At 26.6% G+C, this 16,387-nt stretch overlaps 2 protein-coding genes across 2 annotated transcripts in view; both read right to left on the reverse strand.

Annotated features, from left to right (window-relative positions):
- Window positions 1-2,665: 2,665 nt before the first annotated feature.
- LOC113386040 lies at window positions 2,666-8,126 on the reverse strand. Its single transcript, XM_026623850.1, has 6 exons — window positions 8,121-8,126; window positions 7,398-7,523; window positions 7,226-7,313; window positions 6,970-7,156; window positions 5,872-6,090; window positions 2,666-3,339 (listed from the first exon to the last, which is right to left on the reverse strand). The coding sequence occupies exons 1-6, from the start codon at window positions 8,124-8,126 to the stop codon at window positions 3,207-3,209; spliced, it is 759 nt and encodes a 252-aa protein (XP_026479635.1). The 3' UTR covers window positions 2,666-3,206.
- A 4,305-nt stretch (window positions 8,127-12,431) lies between these two features.
- LOC113386041 (gastrula zinc finger protein XlCGF17.1-like) overlaps window positions 12,432-16,387 on the reverse strand; it is a 24,949-nt gene continuing 20,993 nt past the window's right edge. Inside the window, exon 10 of the mRNA XM_026623851.1 lies at window positions 12,432-12,451. Coding sequence (XP_026479636.1) covers window positions 12,432-12,451 — 20 coding nt within the window. The remainder of the gene's footprint in view (window positions 12,452-16,387) is intronic.

Below are 16,387 nucleotides of genomic sequence, written 5' to 3' on the forward strand. Positions count from 1 at the left end.
AAACAATCCATGGATAGTATCCATGGATTCAACTTCAAATAAATCATTTATTATAATCGAACAATTTGATATCATCACTGTAGTTTTAACAAAATCATGAATAGCAGTCTTTGCTTTTAATATGGTTCATGATTTATGAATCTAAATTTTATCCATTTTTTACTAATATAAATAAATTAAAATGCCTAGAACAAAATTTTCAAGTTGTTTGATAAAATGTAGACAGACACAAATTCGTGTTATAGTTAAAAATGATACGAAATTTTAGTATCCAAGTATATATTCTAGTTTGTACTAAACTCTAGTAAATTTGATATAGTTTTTACTAATGTAAATAAATTAAATTGTCCGAAAAGAAAATTAAGAGCTATTTGAAGAAAAGTATAAAAAGTCCCAAATCTATATATTACGTTTAAATTTGAGTTTCAACTGAAAATTATTCAAAATTTTGATATGCAAGTATATAAAACAATTTATACTATTTGTTAGTCAATTTTATCTAGTTTATACTGATTTATACAAATAAAAATGTTCAGGGCACAATTTTAAAGTTATTTAACAAAATGTAAAAAAACGTCCAAAATCCACCTATAGCCAATTATTCAATCGACTCAAATCTCAACGGAAACGAAAATTCGCATTTCAACTACAAATTATTCAAAATGTTGATATCCAAGTATATATATAACAATTTATACTATTTGTTAGTAAATTTTATCTATTTTCCATTAAAATAAATAAACAAAAACATTCGATACAAAATTTCTAACTTATTTGAAGAAATGTAAAAAAATGTCCCAAATCCACATGTTGCTAATTATCAAACTCAAATCTGCGCTTCAACTACAAATTATTCAAAATTTTGATATACAAGTGCATATAATAATTTATACTAAATTTTAGTAAATTTTTTAAAACAAAATTTCGAAATTCTTTGGAAAAATGTAAAAAAATGCCTCGAATCAGCAAGATCCAAAAGTTATTCAAATCGAGTAAAATGTGTTAGAAAAAATCTGTCCATGGATTCAATATGGTTGATGATTTATAAATATTATAAAACATAATTGTACTGTTAGCTAAAATCATTATTCTTCTTTTGAATAACATTTTAAAGTATACAGAGTTGCTTTATAAAAAATATAGGTAATTTAATTTTGTGCAAACTTCTTAAATATTTCATTGACATTAGATACACTATTTAAAAGTTACAAACGGAAAAGCCATCTATCATTCTATATTTATAATAATTATGACAATTATTTTATCAATATACTTTTTACGTGTCTTTCATAAATATTATGAGAAGAAAGTGGTTTTTGTAAAAATTCAAGAATATTTTTGTTCTTAAAATGGTGATTTTATCGAAAAATGTTGGTCCTAAAGCAGACAAACTACTAGAATACATCAAACTCGTTATATTAAAATTAATTCAATATATAATACGAATAATTTTAATTTTATCAATTATTAATTAGTAATGACACTTAGGATTTAAAAGAAAACCATTACTTACAAAGAGCATATAAATATTTTTCGACCCATTTATGATGTAAATATTGAATTATTAATAACAACTGCACTTATAATAACTATTATTAACACAAAAGAAAATATACTAATATATTTTTCAAAGAAAAACATCTAAAAACTAATTTTTTTGTATAAATAACACACCTTTTGTTTGAACAATGACAAAAATTACTTCACTCTTTTGAAATATTTCTGATTTTGAATAATAATAATAAAGTAAGAAAAAACGCATAAAATTTGAACTATTCTACTTGATTATTAAACATTTATTTAATTAATTAACTATTTTGAAGCACATTTAAAAATAAACCTGTCACAACAGACATTTTTAATCTAAAAACAACTGTCAAGTTTGACGTTTAACAATTCTAACCTCAAACAATATAAATTAAATTTAATGTTTAAAGTGATTATTTCATGTATTAAAAAGTGTTTTGGACTTGAATAAATATTACAATGTAAGCAAAAAATATATTTAATTAGAATTATGCCAACAGTTTGTCAAAATATTCATGAATAAGCCTAAACCACTTTTAATATGTAAAACATTTGTTTGGTACTTACTTAAAACATATTTTCACACAAAACACACTTTAACTTTAAATCTATTTAAATTGGTGATTTGTAAATTTATTATTATTATAAAGAAACTTGTCCAAGCAAGTCTCAGCACAGACTGAATAATTTATTTTAATAATTCTTACCCAAAAATTAAACATAGGTTATAAAATATATATTTATAGACTGGTAACATAGTTGTTATAATAATAATAAAACCAATAAATAATTTTCAATAATTGTGTGTATTCTATTTTTCAAAATATTCATCTATATATATATATATATATATATATATATATATATATATATATATTATAAATAAATTTAATTTAATTTAAAAACCCTTCAGCATCATTAATAATGTTGTAATTATTCTTTATTACTTTCATTAATATTTTTATATTACTGCACATATAAAATATATAAAACTTATACATATATAAAATATTTGCACTGTATACTGCAATATAATAAAAATCTTTCAAACACTTTTTTACAATCTCAATAAATAAATAAATAAATAAATAAATAAACATATATCTACTACCCAGTTCTTTTCCTCTTACCGCCAATTTTACCCATCTCTTCCTTCAATTTTTTTATACAATCCAAATGGTGCTGTATATGAAACCTGTATAAATTTTTACTCATCTCTACAGGATCGATAAAATTATCATCCCAATTATCATGAATTGCAATTTATGCTTCGTAAACAAATGCATTTTTTGAAAAGGCTCCAAAGCTGCAATTGCTAAAGTTGAAAGGATATCATTTGATGGTGATATGTAGGGATCGTTTGGACCAGGTTGTTGGTGGTTGAAGTATGATGTAAGGGAATCTAAATTGAAATCACTCGTGCTGCTGATTTTTACCAGGACTTCTGGTACTTTGACATCTTCTTGCTTAACTGGTTCAACAGTTTTCTCTTCAGCAATTTCATTTAACAAAACACCACTGTGTAACTCCTTCTGATCATCATTACAATGTATTGAAGTCTCAGACAGTCTTGGGAATACTTTTGGTCTTCTACATAACCGTCCATAAGTTTTCAATTTAAAACTTTCACCTTTGGTAGAACTTTTTAGACGAATCGGTTTAACCAATTTGATCAAATGTTACAAAGCTTGTGCAGTTGACCGATCTTCATAGTTAACAATGTGTACACCAACTTTTCTCAAGTCCAACATTTCTTTAACAGAATACTTTGCTGATGGTATTATTGTTATTATGTTTTTATTCATATAACGCCTGAAACAAATAAAATCACATTGTTTATATATATATTATATATATATATATATATATATTAGGGTGACCCATATATGTATTTGTTCTAAAAGTTGAAAATTGGTAAATGCAGTTGTGTAGAGAATTGTATGAGCTTTTTATCTTTATAAAACAAAGTTTATGTGCTGTAACAAGTTTTTGCGCAATTCAAACAAATGTGAGAAAATGTATAACCATTTTCATTTATGATTGCAATTTTATTAAAGTTTGACGACTTTTTTCGTCATGTTTTTGTTCCAAAAGTTGAAAATCGTTATATACAGTTATGTAGAGAACTTTATAAACGTTTCATTCATATAAAATACAATTAATGTGTTTTAATAAGTTTTTGCACATTTTAAACAGATGCCACAAAAAGTATAAAACATTTGTTTGCTGAGTTATACGAATTCAAAGTTTGATGATTTTTTTCGTAATATTTTCATTCCAAAAGTTGAAAATCGTTATATGTAGTTATATAGAGAATTTTATAAGCTTTTTATCTATATAATATAAAATTTATGTGTTTTGACAAGATTTTGCGCAATTCAAACAAATGTGAGAAAATGTATAACCATTTTCATTAATGTTTGCAATTTTATTAAACTTTTGACGACTTTTTCCGTCGAAAAATGTGCTCGCAAATCAATTCTTGTCGATTAAGCTGAACCGCCATTCTGGAATTATATAATAAATTAATTCACAAAAGTACTCTTCATTTAGTAATTGTGATACTTACGTTTATATGTTCAATTTCTTTTTCAGAAAATTTCTCTCGTGAACCTCCTAAAATGAATATTTTTGCTCTTGTTAAATTTTTCTCGTTGATTTCGTCCTTGTTACTGAGGGAATACATTTCATATATTAATTCGAGTATATTAACAAATTTGTAGAATGTTGTTCTGCGACCAATCACAATGCTCGAAAATGACGTATGTTATTAGTTAATATTGTTCGTTCGTTTTTTTTCGTTTCCTTTCGCCTCTTTCGCGTAGGTTATAAATAGGGGTGAGCGAAGGAATTCGTGGCAGTCGTCGGCCGCGGCCGGCGCCAGCGTCACCTAGGGCGGCGCTGAAAGCCCCCGGGGCACCAGGCCGGCGGCTCCCATCGGAGCTGGAGTGGTCGGGAACCCCGGGGCATCCGCCGGAGACTCCCGGCCACGGAGATTCCGTGCCACGGAGACTCCGAGCCACGGGGACACCGTGACTCGGAGACTCCGTGCCACGGGGACTCCGAGGCACGGAGACTCTGAGCCACGGAGACTTTGTGCCTCGGGGACTTCGTGCCTCGGAGACTCCGTGCCTCAGGGACTCCGTGGCACGGAGACTTCGGGTCACGGGGACTTCGAGGCACGGAGACTTCGGGTCACGGGGACTTCGAGCCACGGGGACTCCGTGCCATGGCGACCCCGGAAACCGTGAGACTGCGGCGAAGTCGATTCAATTTATATTTTTATGACGTCGTAATTAGATTTTACTCTCTATGTCTGGAGTCTTCGGGCCCGGAGACTTTGTGCTTCGGGGACTCTGTGACTTCGTGCCACGGAGATTCCGTGCCACGGAGTCCCTGAGGCACGGAGTCTCCGAGGCACGAAGTGTCGCGGCCGACGGCCGACGACTGCCACGAATTCCTTCGCTCACCCTATTTATAACCTACGCGAAAGAGGCGAAAGGAAACGAAAGGAAACGAAAACAAACGAACGAACAATATTAAGTAATAACATACGTCATTTTCGAGTATTGTTGATTGGTCGCAGAACAACATTCTACAATTTTGTTAATATACTCGAATTAATATATGAAATTTATCTCCTCAGTAACAAGGACGAAATGAACAATAGAAGTTTATCAGGAGCAAAAATATTTATTTTACGAGGTCCCCGAGAGAAATTTTCCGAAAAAGATACTGAAAACATAAAAGTAAATATTACAATCACTAAATAAATACTTTTGTGTATTAATTTATTATCCAATTCCAGAATTATATATCAACAATGGTGGTTCAGCTTAATCAATAAGAATTGAATTACGAGCACATTTTTCGACATTTATTTAAATTGTGCAAAAACTTGTTCAAGCGCATACATTTTATTTTACATGTATGAAAAGCTTATAAAATTCTCTACATAACTGCATATAACGATTTTCAACTTTTGGAACAAAAACATGACGGAAAAAGTCGTCAAAAGTTTAATATAATTGCAAACATTAATGAAAATGGTTATACATTTTCTCACATTTGTTTGAATTGCGCAAAAACTTGTCAAAACACATAAATTTTATATTACATAGATAAAAAGCTTATAAAATTCTCTACATAACTGCATTTAACGATTTTCAACTTTTGGAACAAAAACATGACAAAAGATTTTGTTAAAATTAATTTAGAAGCATTTGAGCCCTTGGGAAAAAAGAAATTCGAAATTGTCCATATTAAGGACCACCCTAATACATACATACATACATACATATATATATATATATATATATATAATATTATTCATATTTCTATTACCTGTAACAATCATCGATGTTCACACAAAATGCTTTATTGACAACTCTTAAAACAGCATCTCTAGAAGTTGTAAAATAAGAATCAGCATTTTGGATTCTCAAAAAAGCATTTCTGGAACACCCAGTGTATACAGAGTATCCTCGACAGGCTATTTCAAATAGCAAATCTTCCATTCCAAAAGTATCCATGCTAATAACTATTTTCATGTTTGAATAATTCCTAAAATCAAAATTTTAATTACAAATTTGTTAGAAACATTTCAGTTTATATTTTCAATATATTTGGATATTTATTTCATCTTTGACTATTTCTTATACAATATATAAGAATAAATACTTGTAAAATACAAAATTGTAAATATTGAAAAGAATGTATGGATAAAATGAATAATTCAATATTTAAGCATTTCTTAATTAATTTATCATATTAAATCAATCAGTCAGTCAATTATTCATTTTTTTATACAGTTGAGACTTTTAAATAATTTGTTACTAACATTAGTATTAAATCACGAAGATATTTTTTATTTACGTATCAAATAGCATTTTGAGGTACTTTTTTATACAATTTTAAACTACTTAAATTGTTACAAGTAATCATCAGTATATCAAAGTATATCAAATTTTAGTGTTTAATATCAATAGTATATATTTATATCAAACAAGTTTTTCATAAATAAATAAAAAATTTATAATAAATTCAAATAAATATTTAAATCAATTCTCATTAATTTATTTTATCAATGTATTTAAGAATATCCCTTCATGTTTTAAAATAACGAAATGCCTTATGTTATTATAATGATATATTATAACACACTGTATAGTTGTAATTGTTTTTTTTTTTTAAATGTGATAAAAATATCTATTTATTTTCAAGTGTATATAAAAGTTTTTACTAAAATTTAGTAAAATTCATCTATTGTTTACTAATATAAATAAATTAAAGTGTCTAGAACAAAATTTTCAAGTTGTTTGATAAAATGTGGACAGACACAATTTCGCAGTTAAAAGCAGTTAAAAATTATACCAAATTTTAGTAGCTAATAAGATTCAAGATCACAATTCCAATTAATTTTCACTAAATTTTATTTTGTACCTGATGATACTTTCAATCTTATCAGCAGCATTTTGCACATTAAAATCAACAGGAACATCAATAATAGAACTGTCACAAATTAAAGTATCAATCTGTTCTTTCTCCCCTAAATCTTTGATGTATGAACTGTTTAAAATATTGGACGTTATGCACAATTTTCCAGTGTATAAATAATCATGATCATTACCTACAAAAGAAATAAATAAATATATATATATATATATATATATATATATAAATTTATTATTATTATCACATGTAAAATGATACATCACAGTTCCAGTCAAACTTACAATGATCAGAGTTTTTTTTCTATATGTGAATGGTCGTAAATCCTTATTTATCTAACAAATAGTTAATATTTATAGTACATATTAATATTAATCAATATTAATTATTAATTAATTGTTATATATATTATGGTTTACTTTAGTGAAACATGCAACTGCTCTTAAATTTGGTTCCGATGAATAAATTGGATATGGCCATGTACTGTTGATGGCCGAGCTGATGTCTGGTGATATTTTGCTTAAGAAGTAAACCGTTTTGGGAGACTGAAAAAAAAAAAATATGTATTAATATAAATAAATAAATATATATATATATATATATATATATAAATTTTGTGATAAGAGTGGAACGAATATTAAATGTTAAATATGAACAAAACAACACTTTGATAACTACAGACGTTTTTCATTACTGAGTCAAGCATTGCAAAGATTAGTTGGTGTTTTTTTGTATATCAAAAATTAAATGTAATTAAATAAAATATTAAAAAATGTGTAGTATATAAGTAACTGCTTTTGAAATTACAATAAATATGAGGCATACCATGGTCTCAAAACATCTGTAATTATTGAATAAAGTGTGTGTTAAAAATCTGAGTGTAGTATATACATATATTTAAGTAGAACTTCAAACAAAAAATCCAAACAAAAACCAAAAAATGTATAAATTAGTGAATTTTGATTATCATATTATATAAATTATGTATATTATATAAATTATGAAAGAGAGGAATTTACTTATTTGAAATATAATTAAAATAATAATAATAACAAATGAATGGATTATATAACGAAATATTCAGATGATAGTTTGACTTTTTTTTAAGAAAAAAAGGAAAATTAAGAAAAAAAAATATTTACCTGCATGACAGATTTAATTTTGGTAATTGTTTTAGGAATTTTTTTTACATTTGGTCAAATAACTTAAACTTTTTATTCCAGACACTTTTATTTAGTTATATCATTATAAACCAGATAAAATTTATCAGAATCTAGTATAAATTGTTATATATACTTGGATATATAATTTTTGAATAATTTGCAGTTAAAACGCCTGATTTGACTGGAGAATTAGCAATAGATTAAATTTTGGGACATTTTTCAACTTTTTGTCGAATATCATAGAAACTTTTTTCCGGACACTTTTATTTGTTTATATTAGTAAAAGCTAGATAAAATTTACTAAAGTTCAGTATAAACTGTTATAAGCACTTGCATATCAAAATTTTGAATAATTTGTAATAGAAGCGCAGATTTGAGTTTGATAATTAGCTTTAGATGGTTTTGGGACATTTTTTTTTACATTTTGTGAAATAACTTGGAAATTTTGTCCTGGGCATTTTTATTTGTTTATATGAGTACAAACTAGATAAAATTGACTAAAGTTCAGTATAAATTGTTATATATACTACCTTATCAAAATTCTGAATAATAGTTAAATAAAGGGCCTATTTGAGTTTGATAGCAATTTATGAATTTGTAACATTATTTTACATTTTGTCAAATAACACTTTATTCTGCACTTTTATTTAATTATACTAATAAAAACTAGATAAAATTTACTGTCAAATAGTATAAACTGTTATATACACTTGGTTAGCAAAATTTTGAATAAAATCGGTTGGAGAAGGGGAGTATTTGTTTAATAATTTAATTTGACAATTTTTGTGCTTAATTGCTTAATCAATCTGCTAAAAAAATAAATATATTAATAAAAAAACTAATTATATACTTTAACACATACATGCACGTTACCGATAAAAAAAATATTATATCTGAATTCTGGCACTTAGAAAATATTAACTGGAGTTAAACTGTCTGTAGCATTTATTTACAGCGTTTTAAACATTAAATAAAAAAGTTAAATAAACAATCTAGAATATTGTCTAACATTTAAGACCCTCCAGCAACTGAGTATACTTGTAAATCACCCATAAATTAATTTAGAATTTTTTTTATTGAATATTTAAGCATATACTTAGTTATTAATTAATAAGGAACACCATATTAAGAGAAGTAAGACAGTACTACTTCAGATGAACATTTACTTTAAATAAATAAATATTATATATATATATATATATATATATATATATATACGCCTAAGTCTGTTTTTACACGGTAGATTGGTTCCAGAAGAAGTCGTGTAAAAAAACGTGTAAAAAAAGACATTAATCTTATACAAAAATGGGTGATTTGTTCTTAATCTCTAAACCTATTAAAATTAGTGAAAAACAAGAATTTTTAAGAACAAGAATTCATGTTTATTTTATTAAATCAAATATATAATTCTGATACTATCGATGGTTTCAGACTTTTTTCTTTCATAAATACTTTTTTGTGATATGAACATATTTCGCAAAAATTAAATTTGACAAAAAAAATTTAAGTACATAAAATTTCAAATCGTGCTAAATGGAATAAAATCGTGTAAAAAAATTAAAAATATTCAATTTTCAAACCGTGTTATATCAAAACCGTGTACAAAAAGACCGTGTAAAAACAGACCGTGTAAAAACAGACTTAGGTATATATATATATATATATATATATATATATATGTATATATATAATGTTAACCATATTATAAATATTGTTTTATTGTTAATAACAATTCAGTGGCGATTTATTCAAAACAGAATTTGTAAACATAGTTTATGGAAGTATATGACAAATGCATGTATTAAAATTTAACTCATTTTTATTTTCAGGTTAAATTTAAAATACAAATACTTGATAAATAAAATGTATTTTTTATCAAGTATGTGCCATGAAATGAAGATAAAGAAACTTTTGTAAAAGAAAATAAGAATCACACCACATTGAATTTGAAGTGAAAATGCATTTCTTAATCACAAATACTGAGAGAATTAATTTAATTATAGTAATTGTGATAAATTTGAATAATTGATTATGATAATTGTAGATTATAAAATGATATATATATATATATATATATATATATATATATATACACTTCAAATGATGGCAGTATTTATGTAAATCTTATGATATGAAATAAAAATAAAAGAAATTAATCTTTTGTTTAAGAAATCTGAAGCTTAGTTACCTCTTATGACATTTCTCCTGATGTAAGTAAATTGTCTTTAAATATTAGAATATGATTTATTTGCATTTGCATTGTGTACCCTTCATCATCCTTATGGCAAAATTATATTGTCGAGTGTAAATAGATCTATTCGAGGCTCGAGTAATCCAAATATCTGCACAAATCCTCAACTAAAGCCTGAATAATAATAAATTGATTATAAATTCTGTGTAGTTTTCTTAAATAGAAAAAATACTTTTATTTTTTTTTACTTAAATATAATAATGTTAAGATTCCAAATCTCTTCATAATGTAATAATAATATTTTATGTAAATGTTCATGATATAAAATAAAAATAAAAGAAATTAATCTTTTGAGACTTTTTTCTGAAGCTTACTGAAACATTTAGTTCAAAATTTGACAATAGTGATCTCTTATGATATTTCTCCTGATTAAATGTTAAGACTGAAAATAATAGTAGTCTGCCCGAAGTTTAAAATACAAATACTTGATAAATAAAATATATTTTTTATCAAGTATGTGCATGAAATGAAGATAAAGAAACTTTTGTAAAGAAAATAAGAATCACACCACATTGTATCTGAGCAAAATGCTTTTCTAATCACATATACTGAGAGAATTAATTTAATTATAATAATTGTAATAAATTTAAATAAATGATTATGATAATTGTAGATTATAAAATGATATACGAGTATATACACTTCAAATGATGGCAGTATTTATGTAAATCTTATGATATGAAATAAAAATAAAAGAAATTAATCTTTGTTTAAGAAATCTGAAGCTTAGTTACCTCTATGACATTTCTCCTGATTAAGTAAATTATCTTTAATTATTAGAATATGATTTATTTGCATTTGCAGTGTGTACCCTTCATCATCCTTATGGCAAAATTATGTTGTCGAGTGTAAATAGATCTATTCGAGGCTTGAGTAATCCAAATATGTGCACAAATCCTCAACTAAAGCCTGAATAAAAATAAATTGATTATAAATTTTGTGCAGTTGTTCTTAATTAATAATTATGCTTAAATATAAAAACCTATTTTTGTACTTAAATTATATTAAATGTTAAGATTGAAAATAAATAGTAGTCTGCCCAAAATTTAAAATACAATACTTGATAAATAAAATATATTGTTTATCAAGTATGTGCCATGAAATAAGATAAAGGATTTTTTGTAAGAAAGTAAGCATCACACCACATTGAATTTGAAGCAAAAAATGCATTTTTTATCACAAATATATATATATATATATATATATATATATATATATATATATATAATAGTACTGAGAGAATAATTCGAGGCTCGAGTAATCCAAATATCTGCACAAATCTTCACTAAAGCCTAAATAATAAATTAATTATAAATTCAGTATATAATGTATGAATTATATAAAATATTAGGATTCCAAATCTCTTCATAATATAATAATGATAATAATAATATAGTATTTTGTTTGAATGCAGGTACCATGGTATGAGACAACTATGTCTAAATAAATAATTCTCTTACCTTGTGCCCGTGCTTTGACTTTCAGTTCCCTGTATTTTCTATTTTCTATTTTTTTTTTCTATCACAGCTGCATTCTTCTTCTTCCCAATCCTTTCGGTCCTTCTATTTTCATTTTCAGTCCTTCGTGTAGAGGTACTCGTTTTGCAGAATGAGCCCAGACCAGTTTTCTTTACTTTTCAGGATCGAGCTCAGTAGAATTTTTCTTTGTTTAAAGTCAAACTTGTAATATAAGTACACTATCTAGCCTATCGTGCCATATCACCTCGTTAGAAGCTTGATTGAGCGAGATTCAAAACAATAAAGTTACAATTTTTCTCATAACTAAAAATACATGTGATACTTGTTGGGGAGCAAGGGTAATTTTAAATATCACCCTCCCCCCCCTTGAATGTTATTTTATCTCTCGTTCAATAGTAGGGACTCACAGATCTTGTGTAACCAGTAACATCTAATTTGGTAGATATTTGCATGCGCTTCAACTTGCTTTAGACTGAGCCTTCTCTGTATCATTATTATTGACCTATAATTTTAACAGATAGCCTCGATTAGTTGTGGAGACTTGTAACCCAGCCGATAAGCCTATACAACTGCTGCCAGAACTGAAAGAATAACAAAGAATTGTGTTTATTGATTCAGCAGTGTAATAATATATAAAATTATATGTTCAGAACACAATAAGTCTATGATTTATTTCATAGGAACGCTTGTACAGCCAGATAACCTCACAAACAACACAAAAACTTGTACAAGCACATTTTTAGCCACAAATATATTTATTTTAGAATTTTCTACATTAACTATCACATGAGAATATTAAATTCATTCAGAATTTATGTACATGCAGCAAATTCAGCAAAAAAAAGCACTTATGACAAGTGTTATTTGACGTTTATGCTATTTGGGGTTAGGTTTCAAAAAATTTTAAAAATTGTAATAACACACCAAGACATAATTTTATAACAATTTGTGACTACCAACTCATACAGCAATAATAAATAACATAATATTTCATTTTTTACCCGAAATTGGCGTCTAAATCCATTATCCCCATGATTAATCCGTTACACTTGCCCATGTAATTTTTAATTTCTGAACAAATAGTAAGTACTGAGTAATGTTTTTAGTTATTATTAGCATATTTATCGTGGCAAAAACAGTTTTTCACTTATATAATTCGATTTAAATCGAAATTTCTACTTTCAGGGATTTTTTTTTTACAACATCCGGGTTCGCCATCTTGGATCCGGTATAAAAGGCGGGGCAAATTGACAAAGAGCTCATTAGTGTTTCAGATTTCAAACAGTAAACATTGAAGTGAAAAGTGAATTAATAGTGAAATAAGTAGTGAAATAAATAGTAATAATAGTAGTGAAGTGAGTAATAAGTATATTTTAATATGAACCAGTGTGCAGCATGTATATAGTAAGTACAATGATGAAAATAAATAGGAAATAAACATTTTTAAAGTTAAGTGGCTTAAACCTTATGTCTAAATTTTGAAATAGTTCAAAAAAAATTTAATGACAAAAATACTTTATTAATAGCATAAGAACATAATTTTATACTCATTTTTTTTATTTTTTGAGTCCGTCACCCATCAAACAAAAATTGCAGCCCCAAACCAAGGAAAAAAAACATTGACTTTTCGAGATTTGTAAATTGAAGGAACTATTGTTGGAGAGGAGGAGTCGAGTAACCCACTATGATTCATATTTTTTTAATCATTTCACCCTTGTATTAAACTGTTTTAATAAAAAAAAAATGCTCTGTTACAACTGATTTTTATTTCAACCATTCAATTGAAATTGGTCTAAAAATATGTAATTAATTTAATATTAAATTTGTTTTTTCTTTCAGCCTTGTAATTTGTGATTTTTGAAATTTGAATTTACTTTTTTTGATAGACCTTTGTGTTTTTGAACTAATTTGAAAGTGAATTTAGGAAATAGATAATAATGGAATTAAAAAAACATATGCTAAGATATTTCAAACATTCAACAATTTTCAAACAAATAATGCGAAGTACATGATAGATTTTCAAATATATTACCTATTATTATTATATATTATTATTAGTAATGTGATGTTTATTTCACGATGATATTAATTATTATATTTCCACAATATGCATAAATGACCGACTAATTAATGACATAATTATAATATATTAGAAATTTAAAAACTAAACTCAACAGACAAAGCACAGGAGTATTGACGAATACAAAACAAATTAAAAGATCTTAAAAAATTAAATATATATTAATATCAAAACTGAGAGAAATTAAATTCCTAGGATTCATTTATAAAGCATTCTTCTTTAATTATTTCTTTAATGTATTTTTCAATAGTGTTCTGCCTTGTATTAATTAAGGGGGTATTCTAGTGCAAAAATAAAAAAAAAGATTTTTTATGTCATATTCTCAAAGTTCAACTATCTAAGAATATGGGTACGAGAAGGTTTTTGAAAATTTTACTGACTCGGTCTCCATACTGGTTTGGCTTCACGCAAAACTTTAAATGCGTTTTTCTCAGAACATTTTTTTCAGTACTGTTGACACGATTTCTCGAGTTTTAATCGACCGATTTAATTGAAATGTTCAGAGAGTCTTGTTTATAGACCTATCTATAGCCCGAACTAGGATTATCTCCAAATTCCAATTTTTACTATTTTTAAAAAAATCGAGAAACTAAAAAAAACAGTACAAAAACACCTTTTTCAAACAGTCGCCAATTTGTAAAAAAAAAATTTACTCATCGCTAGTTTAAGCGATTGCGACCTCATTGTAGATTAATAATCTTTTTATTATTGGTATTTCCGATGGCTAGGAGGGCTGAAATCATGTCAAGACTGAGGTGCCAATTTTTTGAGACCACCCACTTCATCAGCTGCCACTTTTTACAATTTTCCAACTTTTTGTTTTTGATTTTATTTTAAATATATTAATAAACAAGTGGTAAAAATGGATAGTAAAAACATTCATTGCTTTCTTTTACGACACTTTAAAAATGACCTAAATTCATCGCTCTACACTAGAATACCCCCTTAAACTGTTTTTTATAACAATAAGGTTATGATCATAGATAAATAAGCATAAATAGATCGCTATGTCTGGTTACACCTAGATTGAAATTTGAATTAATGAAAATAGATAGCAGCACATATATATATAATGGAAATCAACCCCCCCCTGGTACTACTTTTTGGAGGTATGTATGAGTAGTACAGTAAAAAAGACCTGAATAATTTTTAATATTGGAAACAAAAACCAAAACATGCAGACATTTTTATAGAATAATTAAATTTAATTTCATGATAGATATTAATTATTAAAATTCCACAATTATGCATAAATAAGATCTCAAAAACTAATTGCAGTAGTATTTAAAAACTAAGCAAAAATCACCGACTAATGTCAATTACTTAATGACTTCATTATTTAATTACATCTAATATTTAATCAGAAGAAAAAGCACAGGGGTATTGTCAAATAGATTTCTTAAAAGTCCTTAAATAAATGAAATATATATTGATATCAAAATTGAGAGAGAACTACATTCCCAGGATTAAAATTCATTTATGAGACATTCCTCTTTATTAATTCTGCATTTAATAAATATTTTGCTATCTAATCAAATATTAGTAAAGTTGCATTGAAGAAGAAACTTTGAATAGTTTTTGTATGAGTGTTCTATTATCATTACATTTAACCATGTTTCATTATGATGAAAAACATTATCATGAAATTGCCATAAACTAGCTGTAAATGGAATTCTGTCTTAAGGCAATTAGGGCATCGTGCCTTAAGGCAAATTGCTGGAACTTCCCGTACCAAAAATTATTATTTTTTTTAAAAACGATTAACATTTTTGAAAAAAATTTACTTCGAAATAATTAGATTTTTGAGAAACTAGGAATATGACAAAAAATTACTTTTTTTTGAAAAAAAATTTTTATTTTGAAAACAAAACTATTTTTTTGAAAGAAATTTTTTTTTTGAAAACAAACTATTTTTTGAAATGAAAGAAAAATGTTTTCTTTATTTTGATATATTTTGAAAATTCTGAACTTTTTTCAAAGCAATCGTAGTGCTTGAACTGCATAGAGACGAATTGTCATAGCGCAAGTGCCGCGCCGCCGTCTAACGCATAAACATTGGTACGGAACCATAGAAAGTAAAAAAAAATTATACTTATTGTTAAAATTTCTATACAATATCTGATAATTTGATGTGCATGTCTAATCATCATTTTTTAACCGCCGAATGGCATTTTTTTTTACTTTTTTCATTAGATCTCCGAAACCGCTAGACCTGCCTTCATGAAAATTTGATCAACTCTTCATCTGCCAATACAAGTAAAATGTTTTCCGAATTATTCAAATCGGACGCTCCGTTCTCTTAAAAACGGATGGTTTACCGTTTTCGGCACTTTTGCCCCGTATCTTCGGAACGGCTAGACCTAACTTCGCCAAAAACTAAATCAGCACGTCTCCTTATCAGTACCAAATCGAATGTTTTTTGAATTATTCAAATCGG

Source organism: Ctenocephalides felis, unplaced genomic scaffold, assembly GCF_003426905.1.
Source record: "Ctenocephalides felis isolate EL2017-DRISC unplaced genomic scaffold, ASM342690v1 CF-g0.4_SCAFFOLD_03571, whole genome shotgun sequence".
NCBI lineage: Eukaryota > Metazoa > Arthropoda > Insecta > Siphonaptera > Pulicidae > Ctenocephalides > Ctenocephalides felis.